Consider the following 20,451-nt stretch of genomic DNA (forward strand, 5'->3'; position numbering starts at 1 on the left):
CTTGCACTCTCACACAAAAATGAGTTTAAACCATACAATATTTATCCAAATGCAATTTGCATGGTGGTACATACAGCAACAACAACAAATTACATTTGTATAGTGTCTTTCATGTCGGGAGGACAGCCAAAGAAAATTCTCTGGACTTGCCGTAGAGGGGGTGCAGCATAGATTCACTCGGTTAGTTCCTGAGATGAGGGGACTGACCTATGAGGAGAGGCTGAATAAACTGGGGCTGTATTCTCTAGAGTACAGAAGAATTAGAGGAGATCTTATTGAAACATATAAGATTCTTAAAGGGCTGGATAAACATTGAGGGACTGTTTCCCCGGTAGGAGAATCTATAACCAGGGGTCATGGTCTTAAAATTAAGGGTCAGCCTTTTAGAACAGAGTTGAGGAAACATTTCTTCACTCAGAGGGAGTGAATTTATGGAATTCACTGCCCCAGAAGGCTGTAGATGCTCAGTCCTTGAACATCTTCAAGGCTGAGACTGATAGATTTTTAAAAAACAGAGGGATTAGGGGATTTGGGGATAGGGCGGGTAATTAGAGTTAGGTCAGAAGATCAGCCATGATCTTATCAAATGACGGGGCAGCTCGAGGGGCCGAATGGCCCACTCCTGCTCCTAATTCTTATGTTGTTATGTTCAAAGGGGCTGGATACTTAATGGTGGGAACAGAAAGAGTAAGAAAGTTTGATTCCTGATTATGATCTTTGCTAGAAGGCAAACATGTGCCGTCATCTTGTAAAAATATAAGTAGTATGTGATGCCCCCTATATACATACATATATACAGCTTGATGGTTCAGTTGAACAGTAATAAATAGACATTCAGAAGACCACCCTTAAATATGCAGAGACTTACAATTGGCATTCTGGCCCTGGGCTCGAATGGGGAACAACAACAAATTACATTTACACAGCGCCTTTCATGTCAGGAGGACGTCCCAAAGCCCTGGACGGTCAGGGATTCACACCAAGCTGGTGGCTGGGATAAGGAGGGCTGCAGGTAAGAGTAGGAGGGTGACCAAAGCCATGGTTGAAGAGGAGGGTCTTGAGACACATCTTGAAGGAGGCAAGGGAGGGGCGAGGTGGAGAATGGCTGCTTAAGCAAGGTATCAATTGGGCAGCGAGCACCCATGCTATGTATGGAACAAGCTCCCTAGGGAGACAGACAGTGGAAGCAGCAAGTATTGATTCATTCAAAAGCAAATTAGATAGATTTATTAAGAAATAATATCGTGGGATACAGTATATACTTAGGGACATGACGTGTGAAAGCCACTGTCAGGATGGTGGAAGGCGAACTGGATGGGCCTTAGTCTTATTTTGCTAGCAAGTCCTATGTTCGTATGTTCTAAGTGCGCCTCAGCTTCTTCAGAAGGGAGAATATTTTAAACAATAAAACAAAATTACTTAGTTGGGGTGAAATATCAAAGTGCTATCATCATCCAGTCACCACCTACCTTCAAGGGGGATAAAATAAAGTGCATAAAAATATCTAAATGCTTACCTTCGCTGTCAGAGTCATCCGACTGGTCTGTTTTGGACATTTTGCCATCCGGTTCATCATTGCTTCCAGTTGATTGCTTCCTCTTCCTTCCAAGTCCCATTTCACGGCCAACACCTCTACCTCTACCTCTCTGTCACAAAAATATAACACTTCATCAATGATTTAACCCACCCTAAAAATAGCCAAGCGCGCGTGTTGGTTTACCAGGAGGCAACTGGCATGTAGCCAGTAGGATGCCACATGCTGCTGAATTGCAATGCCACACAAAGTACTTTAGGTTAAACTTCAGTTCACAACTTCAATCAATATGGCTCACTTGTATTCCGATTGAAATTATTTTGTATGCCTTCAATCAAGAGCAAACCTTTTGGCTACCAATCGAAACGCTAACCTGCTCAGCCTGTGCATGAACTGTGAGATGAGTGTGCACTATTCCACCTAAACAGAAAGCTTCGGTGAAGCCTACAGGAAGTGATTATATCACAGCCACAAAAGCCCAAATAGTAAACGCTTAAACCTCTCAGATTCCAAGTCTGTGCATTGCTATTTCTCCAGTGAAATAGACCAGTGCAAAGATGACAAGTTTCAGAGTGCCAACCGAGTACTCAAATATGCTCAGGTATATTCTCCTTCCTGCTCCCCTTATGTAAACACACACACAGACACACACCCATTGATATATACCCAAGTTCAAGTTCATATGTCAACTAGTTGTGCATTTTGCAGATGCCATTTTACTATTTAATTGTTAATCTGAAGGAAGTCTTAGAGACATTATCAGGTTTACGTTGTATAACTACAGTACTATACCATTCACATTGCCTCTTTTAACATATTGTGATACATTCAATGATCCCTCACCGCTCCCTGTACTGGTGTCAACTTACTACTTTTACAATTGATTGACATCTTTCATTGATAACTTTCGAATGACAACATGGGTGGAAGCTATTGACTACTGTATAAGATTCGGGGGTGGGAGGGGGAGGAGATGAGATCGTCAGAGCTGGTCACTAGAGTTCACACAGCTGAATACTCAAGTCTACGGCTTTTAGAAAACGGGAAAAGGTTTTTGTCTACTTACAATTTTGTTTCGATTCCGCTCTCTCCTTCGCATCCTCAGACCTCCGTACTGTTTCCCCTGAAAGCCGTACAGCCCGAAACCAGAGGTTAAGGCCTGGGAGAAGAGCGAAGGGAGGTTCCTGGAGGCGGGATTAAAGCCCCGGCCTCCGAATCCCATCGACAGCTCATTCCAGCGCGCTGACAGTCGCTCGGAACTTGAAGACGACGAGTAGGGGTCGTTCCGGAAGGATCTGTTATTGGGAAGCCAGTCTCTAGACCAGTTCTGGCCCCGATGCCTACCGGAGCCGTCGCGTGCTCTGTTGCGGAACTGATCCCTCCGGTTCCTGTAGGGGTTGTCGTAGCGGTCAAAGCGACCTCCATAGGAATCATTACGATTAGGTCCATATTCACTGTAATCAAAGCCGGATCTGAAGAGATCACGGTCATCCAGTGAAGACCTGGAGTCGTAGGACTCGAAAGGTACAAACCTGAAAGAGTCGCACAAGTAAGCAAGGAATCTGGTCAGTAGCTGGAAAGCATTCAAGAAACCATCTGCCGGACAGTCAAAACAGACTGAGAACTTACATAGCAGAGTTTCAACAACGCCGGGTAAAGTTTAGCAACTAATCGTTTCTACAATGTTTTGTAGATCAACAAAACGCCAGATTGTGGTGACGAAATTGACAAGTTTAATCGGTATTAATGACTCGGCTAGGTTAAGATTTGATATGGATTCTAAGAAAACTATACTTCCACCAAGTTACCATTTGTCAAAGGTTTCAGAACCAATACACAAATGTGCCTTTAGAGAGTTCAGGGATCTAGGAATCCAATAATTATGGTCAATTCAATGGAAAACGGATGCTTGGTCCACTTTCATGCTGGCCCATGGTCCTAGTAAAAAAATAGTTTAGTATAAGATGGTCTATATCAACCTACTGAACACTGCAACCATGGATAAGAAATCTCAACTGCACAAATACAAGACCACGACAGAAAGATATCGACCATCAGATATCACCCATTACTTTCCATCAACATGTGAGAGATAGACAGCGATCAATCTCCGTGTCCTACAATGCTCCACGAGTCACTCTAATAGTCAGGCTACCCTTACAACCAACAAGCTATTTCAATGAAAAAAATTACTGCTTACCGTTAAAAGTTACACAATTCAAGGCACTATTGATCACTTGGGAATCCACTTCCATTACAGGCCCTCAAACTTGAAAAAAAAACTCAACACTTTGAAAGACAGAAAGCCTGAGAACTACGACACAAAAGTAATCCAAGTAAAATGAACCTGAAAAAATTAGCAGACAATCCACCCAAAAACAACAACAAATTACATTTGTACAGCGCCTTTTGTGTGTGAGAATGGGATGGCCTTGGGTCATAATTGGAGAAAGCCAAGTTTCCTTATCTCACATCCCTGTTTTTCCAGTGGTAAGCTTCCTTATCCAAGTCCATGTTTTTCCCAATGCGGACAACTTGCAGTCAGGGTTAGAGGAATGTTTTAATGAGGTTTTTGTGGGATAATGAAACAACAGAGAAAATGCTATGAGATAGACAAGATGGTGAGAGTTGAAGGGTAAAACTGCTGCTCTTCAGAATAATAATCCTTGCATTTGATATAGCGCCTTATCACATCTTCGCGACGTCTCAAAGCACTTCACAGAATTTACTGTAAAGTGAATTGACTGTATATTTGCGGGCGAAACGCGGCAGCAAAAGTCATGGATTAAGTGACCAAATTATTATTTTTTTTTAAAAAGAGACCATTACCCCCGGAAAAGCGATAGGCCAATCAACTAAGAAACGGTTTTCTACTAACAGCTAGGTAAACGGAGGTGTGTGGAGTAAGGAAACTTGCCCAACTGTTCACCCTGCCCAGGAACTGAACTCAGGTCCTCTCACGTGCGAGGAAACTGCAACTGTATGTTCTGTTCTGCAAATCGGTAATTCTACAACAACAACTTGCATTTATAAAACGCCCTTCACGTGGGGTAGAGTCCCGGAGCACTTAATTCTACCTTTATGTATCGTACATGTTGCTATACAGAAGTACACAAAGACCCACGCATTTCCCAGTCAACAATTTGATTTAAATTAAATGTAGTGACAATTTGAGTCAATAACAGTACGCAAACACCATTTGAGCACAATTTGCAGAAAATGCACAGTACAGACAACTTGGAGGTGAACTAATTTGGTAAAATTCATAAGGCATCCTACTAGTAAGGCTCAAAACCCACATTACTTACATTAAGTAAGCACCTTTTGGCCATATTGTACTTACCAGTCTGGCACACGTTACCCAATGTCAAGTGACAAAATGCATCAGCTAATTCTTCTACCTTATGAAATTAGCTCCCTCCACCATCTTTCAAACCTCAAACACAAAAGCACGCACTTTGCATGCAACGTGCACAAAGAACCACCAAACCATGGGAGGGAGCTGCATTGTGTTAGCATTTACTGAAGGCAAGTCAACTGGTCACTACACTTGGAAACGCACAGTTCAGAAGGAGGCCATTGGCCCATCAGCCCGCACTAGCTCACAGAGCAGGGACATCATTTCAGTCGGACCGTCCCTGCCTTATCCCCATAGCCCTTCAAGCCTCTCTCTATCCTATGCTGTCCACCTCCTCCTGGAAGTCCACAATGGACTTCGACTCCACCAGCCTACTCACTAAGATGTTCCACATCCCAACTTCAGTCAAACTTGCACAAGTCCCATTCAGTTTCCAATCAAAAGCACTCAGATTTCTGCACACGACTCGTGTCGCTCGCTACCTAACTCGTAACATCACTCTCCTAATCTCCATTTCTCCTGCGTTTACCAGAGGCCTGGAAATGACCTCCTTAGCCATCTGTACGTGCACAGAAGAACTTCATTTCCTGCGATTCAATGTAATTCCAACGTTTGCCGATAAAGAGTGTAGATTACTGATTAAGTCGGATTTTCTACAACGCTTGCCTGCAACTTGGACTTCACGTCATCATTATGTTATTAAGACTGACATGACTTATTGTGAGTTTTACTCTACTCTCTGGGTGAAAACACGTCTCCTAAGTTCCCATTCCGCTCTTCGTGTGGCTATCTTATATCTATGTCCTCTAGTTCAAGACCGCTAAAGAGCCCTGTAGTTTAGGGGTTAGATCATTCACCTCGAAAGTGAGCCGGTTTGATTCCCGGCAAGGTGAAATGTTAGGCAAGTCTCCGCATCAGTCGATTGGCGGATTGCTTTTCCAGGGGGTAATAATTCTTTCAAAACAAATTTTTTAAAATAATTATTTGGTCAGTCAATCAACGACTGTTTGTGGGATGCTAGCGTGTGCAATTAGCTGCTGTGTTTCGCCCAAAAAATATACAGTCACTACATTTTACAGTATATTCTGTGAAATGCTTTAGAGACATCTCAAAGACGTGATAAGGCACTATGTCAAATGCATTTGATACAGCGCCTTACCACGGCACTATGTATACTGATACTATATACTGACTCCCCCTATCAATGGAAATAATGTCTCTCCGTTTACCCTAACAAAACCATTCATGGTTTTGTACAACTCAATCAGGTCACCTCAACCTTCTCTGCTCCAATGAAAACAGGCCCAGCCTCGCCAATCTCTCCTCAAACCTGTAATCCTTCATCCCCGGAATCAGTCCTCTGCAAGGGCCCCTCCATGGCTTTAACATCCTTCCTGAAGCCATGTGCTCAGAATTGGACCCAATACTCCAGTTGGGGCTTAAACAACAATTTATGCACAACTTCTTTCTTTTACACCCGGTGCCCCTGTGAATAAAACCCAGCATACCGTTAGCCTTCGTTATTATAATAATATCAGTGCCTTGGGACGTCCTCCCGACGTGAAAGGCGCTTTATAGATGTACTTTTGTTGTTAAATTTTGTTGTAATAATCCTTGCATTTAATATAGCACCTTATCACGTCGTAGATTGAGTAACCAGCGATCCGCCAATCGATCAACAACCAGGATCCTACTTACTGCTAGGTAAACAGTGTGTGTGGAGTAAGGAAATTTGCCTAAAGTTTCGCCTTGCACAGAAATCAAACCCAGGTCCTCCACTTGCGAGGCGAGTGCTCTAATCAATGCGCTATAGGATTCCACTTTATAGCCTTAGTCACTTGCGATGTCACGTTCAATAACTGAGGTACCCGCACTCCCAAATCCCTTTGCTCCTCAGCTCCTTGCAAGACACTTCCATTCAATGTATACTCTCTTCACTTGTTTTTTTTTTAAAAATCACTGAATCACCTCACATTTCCCTTCACTGAACCTCATCTGCCACTGATCAGCCCTTTGTGCTAATCTATTTCGATCACAAAACGTTCTAGCTCCTATATCCAAATCAAGGTCATTGATATAAATGGAAAATATCAGAGGCCCCAACACAGAACACTGTTGCACACCAACCACCTTCCTCCAACCAGAAAAACAATATTTTGTCCCTAAAGACAAAATACTGCAGATAGTAATATAATAATCCGTTGCCTTCGTTCCTCCGGGTCTGGCCTCCTCCTTGTCCCCCGAGTCCTCTGCTCCACCCTCGGCGGCCGTGCCTTCAGCCACTATGCCCCGAGGCTCTGCAACTGCCTTCCTCACTCCCTTCGTCTCGCTCCCTCCCTTCCCATTTTCAGGTCTCGGCTGAAGACCTTTCTTTTCGACCGCGCCTTCGGTCACCTTCCCATCCCTCCTCCTGGCTCAGTCCCGGGATCCTAAACTATAAAGCGCTCTGGGTGAGACGCCATTCGGCGTGGAGGGCGCTATATAAATCCAAGTTGTTATTGTGTAATCCTTCTATTCTGATATAAATCGTTATCATGTCTTCGAGACGTCTGAAAGCGTTTCACAGAATACACTGTCAAGTGAATTGACTGTATATTTTGTGGGTGAAACACAGCAGCCAATTGTGCACAGCATTGTCCTACAGTCGTGGATTGAAGTGACCAANTTTTTTTTTTTTTTGAAGGAATCATTACCCCCGGAAAAGCAATCCAACAATCGGCTAACAACTGGGTTCCTACTTACTGCTCGGTAAAGAGGTGTGTCTGTGGAGTAAGAAAACTTTCCCAACATTTCTCCCTGCCGGAAATCAAACCCAGATCGCTTGCTTACGAGGCGAGTGCTCTAACCACTGAGCTACAGGACTCCACAGGTTCGGACGAAAGGTCAGAACTTTCGCAAGTTCTGTTTTTATTCTGTTAAAACTTCTGTTTTTATTCTAACCTCTTATCCCTACTCTCTGCTTTCTATCATCAACCACCCCTGTATCCAATCCTGCCATCCACACGTACACTTACCTTTCCCAAAGAGTCATGTTGAGGGTCATGTTGAAAGTTAAGAGCATTGGCTTGATCAAGCGGCTCTTCATGAGTGGACCAAGACAACAGGGTATTCAACCACGAACGGGGCAATTAGTCTCCCCGATCCCATTCTTACCAACTCTTGTAATGCTTGTACGACATGTCACTGGATAGTGATCAACAATAACTTCCAAGAATTTTCTCCTCTCGTTAACTCAGGAAATCCAAGACAATCTAATACTATATCAGAATCCTGGCTCTGACCAAGGATTTAGGACAGTCAGGGGACCAAAATTGTGATCTTTATGGTCTTTATGGTCTGCTTGGCTCAGTGCACCATAAACAGCAATTAATAGAACCCCACGTTTTTCGTAAATATAGAATAACACAAATAACATACAAAACAAAAAAATCAAGCACCAGCCAATGCCACTCAGACTGCCCCCAACAACATTTACACAGCGCCTTTCATGTCGGGAGGACGTCCCAAGGCACTGGACAGTCAAGGATCTGGACCCGAGCTGTGGGTTGGGCTGAGGAAGGGTGGAGGGTAAGGATAGAAGGTTGACCAAAGGTGCGGTTGAAGAGGAGGGTCTTGAGAAAGGCCTTGGAGGAGGCGAGAAAAGGGGCAAGGTGAAGGGCTCTGGGATAGAGCTCCAAAGGGTGGAGGCAGAGAGGCTGAAGGGCCGACCGCTAATGGTGGGCGGACCGGGTTGGGAACATGGAGATGGAGGGATGGACAGATCGGTATGAACAACTGTCATAATGCTACCCGCCATTGGTTCATTCACCCCCAACCCATCCAGCCCCCTCAACCTCCTCACTCCCCAATCCACCACCAGGCGCCTCCGTTCGATTGGCACCGGCCTCCTGCTTGTCCCTGCACCCTTCGCCCCACCTTCGGAGGTCATGCTTTCAGCCACTGCGCCCCAAAACTACGGAACACTCTCCCTAAATCCCTCCGCCTTGTCCCCCCTCTCCCCTTTCAAGTCCCGCGTGAAAACTTTCCTCTTCGACCGTGCTTACGGTCATCTCCCCCCCTCCCACCGGCTCAGAGTCAGACTCTGCCACTGTTAAGTGCCCTGTGTGGAGGGCACTACATAAGTGCAAGTTATTGCTGTTGGCGGTGGTCACAGCTCTGGGCAACACAGCACCTGACTGGTCCACCCCAAGCCTGTGACCTTACTCCCTCTGCCACGCTCTCAATGGTCTTCTATAGCAAGGTCACTGGGTGAGGACAGAGGTAGGGCTGTTCGTTGCCTGATGCTGGGACCAACTAGAGGCCGTACTATAATAATAAAATAATAATCCTTCATTTGATATGTCGCCTCATTATGCCTTCTAGACATCTCAAAGTGCTTCACAGAATATACTGTAAAGTGAATTGACTGTATATTTTGTGGGTGGAATGCGGCAGCCAATTGCCCACAGCAGTGTCCCACTGGATTGAGTGACCAAATTATTATTATCATTATTTTTTGAAGGGATTATTACGCCCGAAGAAGCAAAAAAATCGACTATCAACCAGGTCCCTACTTACTCCTCGGTGAACAGAGGCATCTGCGTGGAGTAAGGAAACTTGCCTGAGGTTTCTCCTTGCCTGGGAATTACCCGGGTCCTCTAGCTTGCGAGGTGAGCGTTCTAACCACTACACTACAGGACATCACTCTTACAGTGGAATTTTCCATGTGGTTTGGGGGGTGAGCGAGCCAATGGCGGTCGGCGTTACGGTTGGTTTGGGGGGGGGGTGGTTGGGGCTAGTCGCAGTGAGCAGTTTCAGGAAGGCCTGGCGGGCGGTGCGAGCAGCTGCTGGAGACAGAGAAGAGTTGGTGCGGAAAGGAGGTTTTAATGTAAATGTAATTGAAAGAAATAAAACATAACAAAGAATAAATAACATGACATTCTCAAAATATAAAATGAAAAATTATAAAAAATTAAAAGAACTTCATAGGGGTGTCTAACAATTAATTCTTATGGTCTTATAAGAAATAATATCCCGGAAAACAATATATAGTTTGGGACATGACACACAACTGCTAGGATGGTGGAAGGCGAACTGGATGGTAGAAGGCAAATTCTTATGTTCTTAACACCAGAAAGAAACTCTGGACAATCTTTTTTGTTTGGCAAAATGATCCAAACTTTAGATCATTATTCCAATTGTGACCAACTGCCAAACCATCTTTTTAAACTAAACCTATAGCTTGACTCACAGCCCTTCAACTACAGTAGATATTAGACTATAATAATAATCCTTGCATTTGCTATAGCACCTTATCACGTTGTTGAGACGTCTCAAAGCCCTTCACAGAACATACGGTAAAGTGAACTGACTGTATATTTTGCGGGCGAAACACAGCAGTCAATTGCGCACAGCAGTGACCAAATCATTATTATCATTTTTTGAAGGGAGTATTATCCTGGAAAAGCAATACGCCAATCGACTAACAGCCAAGTTCCTACTTACTGCTTGGGGAACAGAGGAGTATGGAGTTAGGAAACTTGCCCAATGTTTCGGCCTGCCAGGAATTGAATCCAGGTCCTCTCACTTGGGGGTGCTCTAACACTAAGCTATAGGACTCCACAAAATATTTAATGAGTTAGTTATCAGTTCTATAGATGTAGTACAGATTGCTAACTCATTAATACATCCATCACTACGAGGTGCGAACAAATTCTTTACCCAGAGGGTGGTTGTAATTTCGAATTCTTTGCAAAACCCTTAAGCAAGCAATTTCAAGAACATTCTTATAAAAAGGTAATTAGGTGGAAAAGGAATGTAAACAGGCAGATGAAATGAGCAGGAAAGTTGGATTAGATCTCTTTTGTGGGCGAAACGCGGCAGCCAATTGCGCACAACAGTGTCCCACAAACAGTCGTGGATTAAGTGACCAAATGATTGTTATTTTTTTTTGAAGGAATCATTACCCCAGGAAAAGGAATCCGTCAATCGATCTACAACCGGGTTTCTACTTACTGCTAGGTAAGCAGAGGCGCGTGGAGTAAGGAAGTTCCCTTCTGAAAGGATTCGGCCTCATTCCCGGCAGGGCAATGCTTGTGTGTCAAAAAGATTCTCCTAATCTCCCCCAATGGAGGCCATCCTCAATTCATGTAAGAAAAACACCAGTGCAGACTTCATGGTCTTAATGACCTGTTTTTGTGCTGGAACATTCTGATTTCCGCAGGGGTACCGTTCCATGGGAATCAAGTTGCTACTTTGCCCAAGATATTCTGACCTTATTTCTCACATGTTATTGCGGGATGCAATGGGAGGGAGGCGGGGGGGTGGCTGGCAGAAGGGAGGGGAGGAAGAGAGCGCGTGTGTGCGTGCGCGCGCGCGTGTGTGTGTGGAGGGGAGCATATCACAATTCAATTGTATATTCAATTGGAGAGGGGTGGTGGAGGAGGGTGAAAAAGAGGCATTACAATTCATCCGGATCATATCCTTATTCTATGTCAACATCAACAACAAATTACATTTACACGGCGCCTTTCACGTCAAGGGGACGTCCCAAAGCGCTGGACAGTCAGGGATCCACACCCGAGCTGGTGGTTGGGATCAGGAGGGGTTGAGAGTGACATCAACATTTAAAGCAGGAATCATTAGTGATGAGGAGTGTGAACCTAAACCTTTTTTTGCTAGATAGCCTATAGCTACAAAGGCTAATAAAGTACTTTAACGATTGCATCAGCTAACTCAGTACAGACTGGGAATGGAAACTGCCACTGTCCTGGTACTTAAGGTGGATTTCCACAAAAACGTTGATAAGAAATGTACACGGTGTTTGTTTTCCGACTCAGGATTTCTGTAGGGGCCATACGCCTGACATTCTGTCCCTCCGCGAGTGATTAATGCTCTCCAACTAATTAAATGGAAGCAGTAGTAATAATAAGCATTTGATATAGCACCTTATCACGTCATTGAGACGTCTCAAAGCGCTACACAGAATGTAAAGTGAATTGACTGTATATTTTGTGGGCAAAACCAGCAGCCAATTGCGCACAGTAGTGTCCTACAAACAGTCGTGGATTGAGTGACCAAACTATTATTATTATTCCATTATTGGTTTATTTATGAAGGGATCATTACTCCCGAAAGCAATCTGCTAATCTACTAACAACTGAGTTCCTACATACTGCTAGATAAACAGAGGTGTGTGTGTGTAGTAACGAAATTTGCCTAAGTTTTCGCCCAGCCCGGGAATCGAACCCGGGTCCTCTGGCTTGTGAGGCGAGTGCTCTAACCACTACACTACAGGACTGCTGGGAGCAGAAGCTATGCATAATTATGTGGTTGCCACCAAGAAGTTAGAGCTTATTTTGCACTGGTCTGCTGAAGTAGAAGACCAAATGCAAAAGCCATTGAACTACTCAGTATATGGAGGTTTTAGGACTATTAATCTCGTTGAATAAACATCAACTAACCTAGAAATAAAGTAATATTCACCAAATGCACAACAAAGGCCCTTTTCATGTACCTTTCTTGTTGGTCACCCTCCACGCGAGAAAGCATGTCTAATCGCTGGTTAATTTTAGTAACAATGGATTCAGACTGGTTGGAATTGCCTCCTTTCTGAGTGTCCCAGGATTTATTCCCGCCGTAGCCATAATTTGAGCCAGAACCCTGTCCATAGCCATACCCTTCATATCCTGCAAAAGAAAGTAAATTCATCAATTCCAATTGCAAAAAACACATTCACTCCATTTTACAATAACAATAATAATTCTTGCATTTGATATAGTGCCTTATTACGTCTTTGAGACGTCTCAAAGCGCTTCACACAATATACTCTAAAACGTAGTGACTATTGTGTGGGCAAAACGCAGCAGCCAATTGAACATGCGGCGAGGCGCTTTGAGACGTTCACCTTATTAAGTTTGATTAATACTATTATTTATTAACAATATATATTTTCCCCCAAAGGAATCAAACCATTTAAGCTTTCCAGTATTTTTAAGAGATTCACTATTTAATCTGGTTACATAAAAACATATAAAGGTTCATCAAACAAAGCCAATCCATCCTTCATACCTTTGGCATTGCAACCTTAACCATTATTAACCATTTATCATCTCTTTCCCCATATCCCTTAATATATTTACTGGTCCATTGGTTATCCAGCCTCACTGCAGCTGTTAATATTTCATACTACTAAATGAAACCCAGAATCAGGAGGATTCAAATGGTAGATTATGAGGCTACGAAGGAGCATAAAAAATACCAGCTGCTAATAATAATAATCCTTAAGTTTGTTATAGCAGCTATCACATCGGGAGGACATCCCAAAGCACTTCACAGGATATACTGTAGAGTGTTTTTTTCTTTAATAGGCAAACTTGGCAGCCAACAGCAATGTCTCACAAACAAGCATTGGAGTGAATGACCAATTTTATTTGGGGTGATTGTTGGCCAGGACTCCCTTCTCTTTTCAATAGTGCCATGGGATCTTTAATGTCCACATGACCAGTCGGATAGGCCCTCTACTTAATATCTCATATGAAGGACAGTACCTCCAACAATGCAGCACACGCTAGCAGTGTTATTGGAGTATCAGCTTAAGACTATACGAGTTCCAAGTCCTGACCTGGGGCTTGAACCCACAAACTGACTCAGAGTTTAAGAGTGCCACTAGGCTGACGCAACATAACATAAAGATTATACTGTAAAAAATGTTATAAGTATATTGAAACCAAACAGTTTCAATAGAGTGAGACAACTTCAGAAAAGGTAGAACAATTTACAGCTGAGAATAATGGGGTACTTGCTTAAGTTAGGGTAGATAGTGGATGTTCTGACCATAATTTTCCAAGCATATTTGAAAACAATTATTGTACCCGAAGACTGGAGGGTAATGCAAGACTCCAATTCATTGAGTCTTCTTTTTCACAAGAAGCAATGAAATAAACACTAGCAAATAAAGGTTTTCTGTGCCCAACTGGCTACTGGGTTTCGCCCACAAAAAGGGTAGAGCCTACTTAACAAGTAGCTCGGCAAGATTTTTTTTGAAGTGGTGGATGTGAGAGGGTCAATGGATGCTGTTTACGTGGATTCCAGCCAATCAGCTAAATAATCAGGACTTTATGCTATCCTGAGTACAATGAAGCACAACTTCAATTTTAGCCCAAAAGATTTAGCTCAGTGTCTGTGACTAGAAGCAGCTCAAGTTGAGGCTCATTGTACTCCATCCATTTGGAAGTTTTTTGAACAGTGCTCATGAGGGAGCCCAAACAGACACAAGGGACAAAATGGCCTTCTTGTATGCCATAAATTTCTACGATTCTATTCATCAGCTCACATAACCTAGGCTGACGCTCCATAGCCGTGCTGGGGTGGAAGTGCTGCATTGGCAGAGGTGCCGCCCTTCAAATTGGGACAAATCAAAGGGGGTACCCCACGTTTGTTCAGATGGACATTAACGAACACGCTATGTTATTGGAGAAGAGAAAGGAGTTTCTCTCTCTCCTGGTGTCCTGGCCGACAACCCGCTAGATAAAATCAGTCATTCAACAGTAGAAATTTGACCATTCTTTGTGTAGCGCAACCCCAGATCTTACTTACATGCTAACAAGGCACAAACAGACAAATGAACTACAAAGATCTAAAAATAACCATGCTTGCAGTCAAAACAATGCTGCTATAAAATTAAGGAACTTGGGACAAACATGACTAAATTCACCCCGCCTCCCTCTACCCAAATAGAGAATTTACCTTCGCCAGCAGCTCCTGAGTTCCAATTTCCATACGACCCTGTAGAACACAAAACTATTAACAAAATGTTCGATTTTTAGAGAGTGCGTCTGTCATTTGTAAAGCATTATTTATATGGCAAAACTCTGGGTAACCCAATTTTGTACACGTATATTTTGTATGCGCATGAGTGCAGGGGGAGGGGGAAAACATTTTTTGCTTTGCAAGTGCTACCTCATTTGAGTGATCTAGGTGTTCTGATTATTTATTAAACACTGAGTTTGCCATAATTATAATATACAACCAAAAAAAACCTGGAAACACACTACCGATCGAACATGGACTTACCCAGGTAAGTGTGAATGTTTCTTGACGGCCTTGTGAGCCGTAATTTGTCCCAAACTGGCCTAGACCTTAGGCTCCTATTGCGACATAAAGCCTTGCTTCCCCTTCCCAATTATATTCCAATCAGGACAGGTCGTGTAAAACTAGAACATCTTTCCATTTGATGTCTGTAATCTTCTTCTATTTCTAAATCTCTGCAGCTTGACAAACACCCTCATTCATACCTTTAGAACCAGAAGAGATTTACAGCTCAGAAGGAAGGCCATTTACCTGTGCTGGCTCTTTTAAAGATCAATCGTTACATTCTCATATACTTGCCCTTTCATAAGAACATAAGAAATCGGAGCATTCGGCCTCTTGAGCCTGCCCCGCCATTTAATAAGATCATGGCTGATCTACTAACCTAATTCCATTTACCTGCCCTATCCCCATATCCCTTAAGTTTTCAAAAATCTATCGATTTCCTCATACCTGTGTAGTTTACTCCTTTTTACACATATATCTAGATCTCTTTTGAAAGCTTGTGTGGATTCTGCCTGAACCAGTACTCCCTCCCAGCATCGCATCCCATTTTCTAACCCCTCTGTGCGTGTGAAAAAATCTCTCCTAACCTCCCCATTTGATAACCATCTTAAGTTGATGCCCTTCAGTTACTGACTCACCGATCAGTAGAAATCATTTTTCCCTATTGACTATCACAACTCCTCATAATTTTAGACCTCTTCCAGGTCACACCTTTGTTCCAGCGAAAAGTCCTAGTTACTATGTGGGGAGATAATCTAGAATGAGTATTTTTCATACAAAATACTCCCACTTAGTAATAAGAGAAAAAACATTGTTACAAAACACTATTTTTATTTAACTGAGAAATCCTCACCACCATAATAACAACAAAATTACATCTGTAAAGCGCCTTTCACGTCGGGAGGACATCCCAAGGCGCTGGACAGACGGAGTTACGGACCCGAGCGTCGGGTCAGGGAGGGTGGAGACCAGGGGCGGGAGAAGCAGGGAGATTGAAAGCACGGTCGAAGTGGAGGATCTTGAGATGGGTCTTTAAGGTGACAAGGGAGGGGGGGGAGGCGGAGGGACTGCGGGATGGAGTTCCAGAGGATGGGGGCAAGTGGCGGAAGGCCTGCCGCCAAAAGTGGGGCGAAAAGGCGGGGGGCAAGCCGGAGCTCGCTGAGCAGAATGTTGGAGGATTAGGGGTTCGCAGAAGTAGGGAGGGAGCAAGACCATGGATGGCTTTGAAGGTGAGGACCAGGATCTTGAACTGTATCCACTGTGTGATGGGAAGCCCGTGGAGTTGCGCCTGAGGTAAGGAGATGCTGACGAGAGCCAATCAGAAGAGCCTCAGTCTTGTTGACTTTCAACTGGAGAAAGTTAGCTCTCACCCAGGACTTCATGTCCGACAGACATTCAGTTAGGACAGCAGTGGTCCTAGAGTCAAGGGTGGAGGCAGAGAGATAGAGTTGGGTGTACATGTGGAAGCTGACCCCATGTCTGCGGATGATGTCACCAAGAGGGAGCATATAGTTATTGAAGAGGAGGGGACCAAAGACAGAGCCCTGAGGGACCCTGCTTGAGACGATCCGGAGCTAGAGGACAAGTTATTTGTGGAGATGAAGTGCAGGCGGTGTGAGAGGTACAATCTGAACCAGTCAAGGTCAGAGCCGTGAACGTTGAGATGAGAGGCGATGGATGAGGATAGAGTGGTCGAAGGTGTCGAAAGCAGCAGAGGTCAAGGAGGACGAGAAGGCAGAGGGAGCCCTGGTCGCAGATGGACAGAATGTCATTTGTCACTTTGACCAGAGCTGTTTCTGTGCTGTGGGCGGCACAGAAACCCGATTGGAGGGTTTCGAGAAGGGAGTGGCGGGAGAGGAAGGAGCGAAGCTGAGAAGCGTTCCAGTACCTTGGAGAGGAAAGGAAGGTTGGAGATGGGGTGGTAGTTAGGGAGTAGAGAAGGGTCCAGGGAGGGTTTTTTAAGGATAGGAGTGATGACGGTAGTTTTTAATGGGGTGGAAACAGTTCCAAAGGACAGTTTATGATGTCAGTGAGTAGAGGGGCAAGGAGGTGAAGCTGGGAGGTAATGAGAGGGATAGGGATGGGGTCGAGGGAGCAGGTGGTCAGTTTCATACGGATTATGGTGGTGATGGGAGAGGGGGGAGGGAAGGCGGGTTCAAAGGTGTGAAGGGAGGGATGGGTAGGCCCCGGGGTGGGAGAAGGAGATGGGGTAGTAGATGCAGTGGCAGGGGCAGCTGAGCGAATTCTCTCAACTTTGGGTTCAAGGAAGTCTAGCATCGCCTCGCAGTTGGCATTTGAGGTGAGGATGGGAGAGGCATGAGAGGGTGGGCGGAGGAGTCGGTTCGTGATGGAGAAGAGCAGCCTGGGGTTGTCCTTTGCCTATAAGATTGTCTTGGGGTAGAACAATGATTTAGCGGAAGCGAGGGCAGAGCGGTAGGATTTGATATGGTCCACCAGATCTGCTGATGGACCATTAGGTTTGATTTAAGCCAAGTGCACTCCACAGACCGCACCTGTGCTTTAAGGGAGCGGAGGTGGCTGGTGTACCAAGGTGTAGCGTAACACTAACGTTATAATAATAATCCTTACATTTGACATAGGGCCTTATCACGCCGTTGAGACGTCTCAAAGCGCTTCGCAGAATATACTGTAAAGTGAATTGACTGTACATTGACGTTATGGTCTTCTCTTATGAGGGTTACTTGGACATTTCCAGACCCCAAGAGAATTCAGCCATAAGTGGTTATTGTGACTTCCATGGGTAATAAATGGGACAGTCCTTAGCCAGTTGGAAAGCACAACCCCAACGGAGATCCCTTGAAACATATTCCAATGTAGAGTTTATATCTAAGGGATGGGAGAAACAAAGAGGACTCCTTGCAGATTTAGAAACATAGAAATCTACAGCGCAGGAGGCTCCTTCAAGCCGCTCTTTTTCATATACCTGTCCACTTCCCTCTTGGAAGCTACGATTGCCATCCAACTTGACAGAACATTCCACATCCCCACAATTCTCTGGATGAAAAAGATTCCTCCTATTTTTCCCTTTCTCTGTTCTCGTGACTTATCTTACAACTATGTCCCCCCGGCAACGAGTCACCCGGGGTGGCGGGTTAGGCGGAGGTCCTCCCGAGACACAAGGTGGCGCCGTCACAGGCGCGGGTTCTCAGCCCAGATCATGAGCGCGCACGCTCATAAAGTAACTGGTCACGTTTCAGATGCGTCGCAGAGACCTCTGGTCTATTGGAGGGCCACGCTGTGGCCTCCTGCCTTAGCGAGATTAGGGGGGGGTCTGTCTGCGCGATGCCACCTGAACGTGCACTCCCGTCACAGGACAGGGGCGGGAAGGCCTCTTCAACGCAAGACACCCTTCTAATCTACTGATCCCAACCACCCGCTCAGCTCGGGTTGCGGATCCCCCGACTGCCCAGCGCACCTCGGGACATCGCCCCCACGTGGAAGGCGCCGCGTAAATGTATTTCGTCGCCGCGATAGGACGGAACCGCCCGACCGCAGTGGTGGGGCACTCGTTCAGAATCGTAGGCAAACAGCCGCGCGCTTAGAAATTCCCGTGTAACTGCTTTGCGAAAATCCCTGGAACGCCCTCGTCTCTCCACGTTACCGAATGAAGTCAGTTTGCTTTCCCCTTCCCCCCCCCACCCCTCCCTCCCTCCCCATCCCTGGTATCATTCTGGTAAAATAATCAAGAGAGAGAGAGAGAGATCGGGAGCGAAATCATTCCCCATCACTCTCCCCCCCACCCCAACACCCCCATCCTACTTGTGTGTGTGTCCCCCTCCCTACCCCCCCACTCCCTCAAAATGTTTATAGACCTTCCAAGATGGCGCGGGGGCAGCACCCGAGCAAACCCCTCCCCACCCACACAGGACCACCCCCCACCCCCCCCCCACACACACACAACAACATTGAGTCAAACCGCGGACGCCCCCCCACCACTCACTCACTCACTCACACGCACCGCCGCCATTTTGTGACGGAGTGAGAAGACCACGACGACGAAGAACGGTTGAGAAGGAGGGGGGAGAGGGGGGGGGGGTAAAAAAAACGATGGGTATCCAGGAGAGAGAGATAGAGAGAGAGAGAGAGGGTGGGGGGGGGCGGGGATTCTCCGAACCCACCCGCCATTACGCGGACTCCACACACTCCGGTCTCTCGCAACCGACCAACCGCCCGCCTCAAAAAGGGACGATTAACGGCCATTTTTTTTTCGGGCTGCGCGGAGTGGAGGGGTTTATTTTTCATCTTTCTTTTTTTTTAATTTAATTTATAAAAAAAAATTCTTATTCGTAAATTTAATTTTTTTACAATGAATACATTTTTTTAAAAAAAAACCGGAACGACGAAACGCGATCCTCCCCCCACCCACCCCTTCAACTCGAGTTAAAACCCCTCACGAAACCCCACCCCCCCCCCCAACCCAAGTGTGGAGGAGAAGGGGAAGAGGGCGGCGAAGAGAGAGAAAGAAAAGAAACCGACAATAATGGGGAAGAGAGAGAGAGAGAGACCGTACGGTGCAACCTAACCCCACCCCCCAAGTCAGTCAGTCAGTCAGGAGAGGGGGCGGGTCTTCCCTCCGCTCCGCTCCCTGACTGACAGCCGAACCGACCAATGGCGCAGGCCAGCCCGGAGCCCCCGACCAACGGCAGACAAGCAGCTAGCGAGTTAGGTTGCCTCGAGACCCCCCCCCCCGCCCCTCTCTCCACGCCGCGGCCGCCGCCGCACACCCACTTTTTTTCTTCCCTCAACGCCGACAAACGATATAAAAAAATTTTTTTGGGGGGGGTGGGGACGAATCTTTTTTTACACACACATTTCATAACCCCCCCCTCTCTCCCTTTCCTCCTCCTTCCCTTTTTTATTCCCTCACATAATCATCGAGGAGACACCCCCCCCAAAAAAAAATGGTGGACCGGAGAGGAACTGAGGAGGGTTTGGTTGGGGGTTGAGGAGGAGAAGGGGAAGGGAGGGAAGGTTTGAGGTTTCACTGACCCGGGTAACGACCATCCATTTTGCTCGAGCCTCGCAGAGAGAGAGAGAGTGAAGTGAGGCGCGAGCTCGCGCCGGAAGTGCTGCCGCCGCCGCCGCCGCTGCTGCTGTTGGCGCCGCTCCGCTGCCGGAAGCACCGCCCCCCCCGCCCCCGCTGATTGGACCCGCGCGGGTTGCTCCAGGTTCATTGGTGGTTGCCTCTGTCAATCACCGCCGTCCGCACTCCCCCCCCCTCCCCTTTCACTTCCCTTCCCCGCCCATCGGCGGAGCGCGCTGTCAAATCCCCGCCTCCCGCCCTCCCCGTTGATTGGCGGCTCCCGCTGTCAATCACCGCTATCCCGCCCTCCTCCCCGCCCAATTGGCGGCTCCCGCTGTTCAATCACCGCTATCCCGCCCAATTGGCGGCTTCCGCTGTCAATCACCGCTTTCCCGCCTTCCTCCCCGCCCAATTGGCGGCTCCCGCTGTTCAATCACCGCT

General features: G+C 46.0%; 1 protein-coding gene across 2 annotated transcripts in view; it reads right to left on the reverse strand.

Moving 5' to 3' along the window:
- LOC103189826 (A-kinase anchor protein 8-like) overlaps window positions 1-20,067 on the reverse strand; it is a 32,743-nt gene extending 12,676 nt beyond the window's left edge. For both annotated transcript variants that reach the window (XM_042344661.1, XM_042344660.1), the window contains exons 1-5: window positions 19,977-20,067; window positions 14,619-14,657; window positions 12,550-12,559; window positions 2,601-3,066; window positions 1,517-1,646 (exon numbers count right to left, since the gene is read on the reverse strand). In XM_042344661.1, the coding sequence (XP_042200595.1) occupies window positions 1,517-1,646; window positions 2,601-3,066; window positions 12,550-12,559; window positions 14,619-14,657; window positions 19,977-19,995 (664 nt within the window). In that variant the 5' untranslated portion in view covers window positions 19,996-20,067. The remainder of the gene's footprint in view (window positions 1-1,516; window positions 1,647-2,600; window positions 3,067-12,549; window positions 12,560-14,618; window positions 14,658-19,976) is intronic.
- Between the last annotated feature and the right edge of the window lie 384 nt (window positions 20,068-20,451).

This window comes from Callorhinchus milii, unplaced genomic scaffold (assembly GCF_018977255.1).
Source record: "Callorhinchus milii isolate IMCB2004 unplaced genomic scaffold, IMCB_Cmil_1.0 Scaffold29, whole genome shotgun sequence".
Taxonomy (NCBI): domain Eukaryota; kingdom Metazoa; phylum Chordata; class Chondrichthyes; order Chimaeriformes; family Callorhinchidae; genus Callorhinchus; species Callorhinchus milii.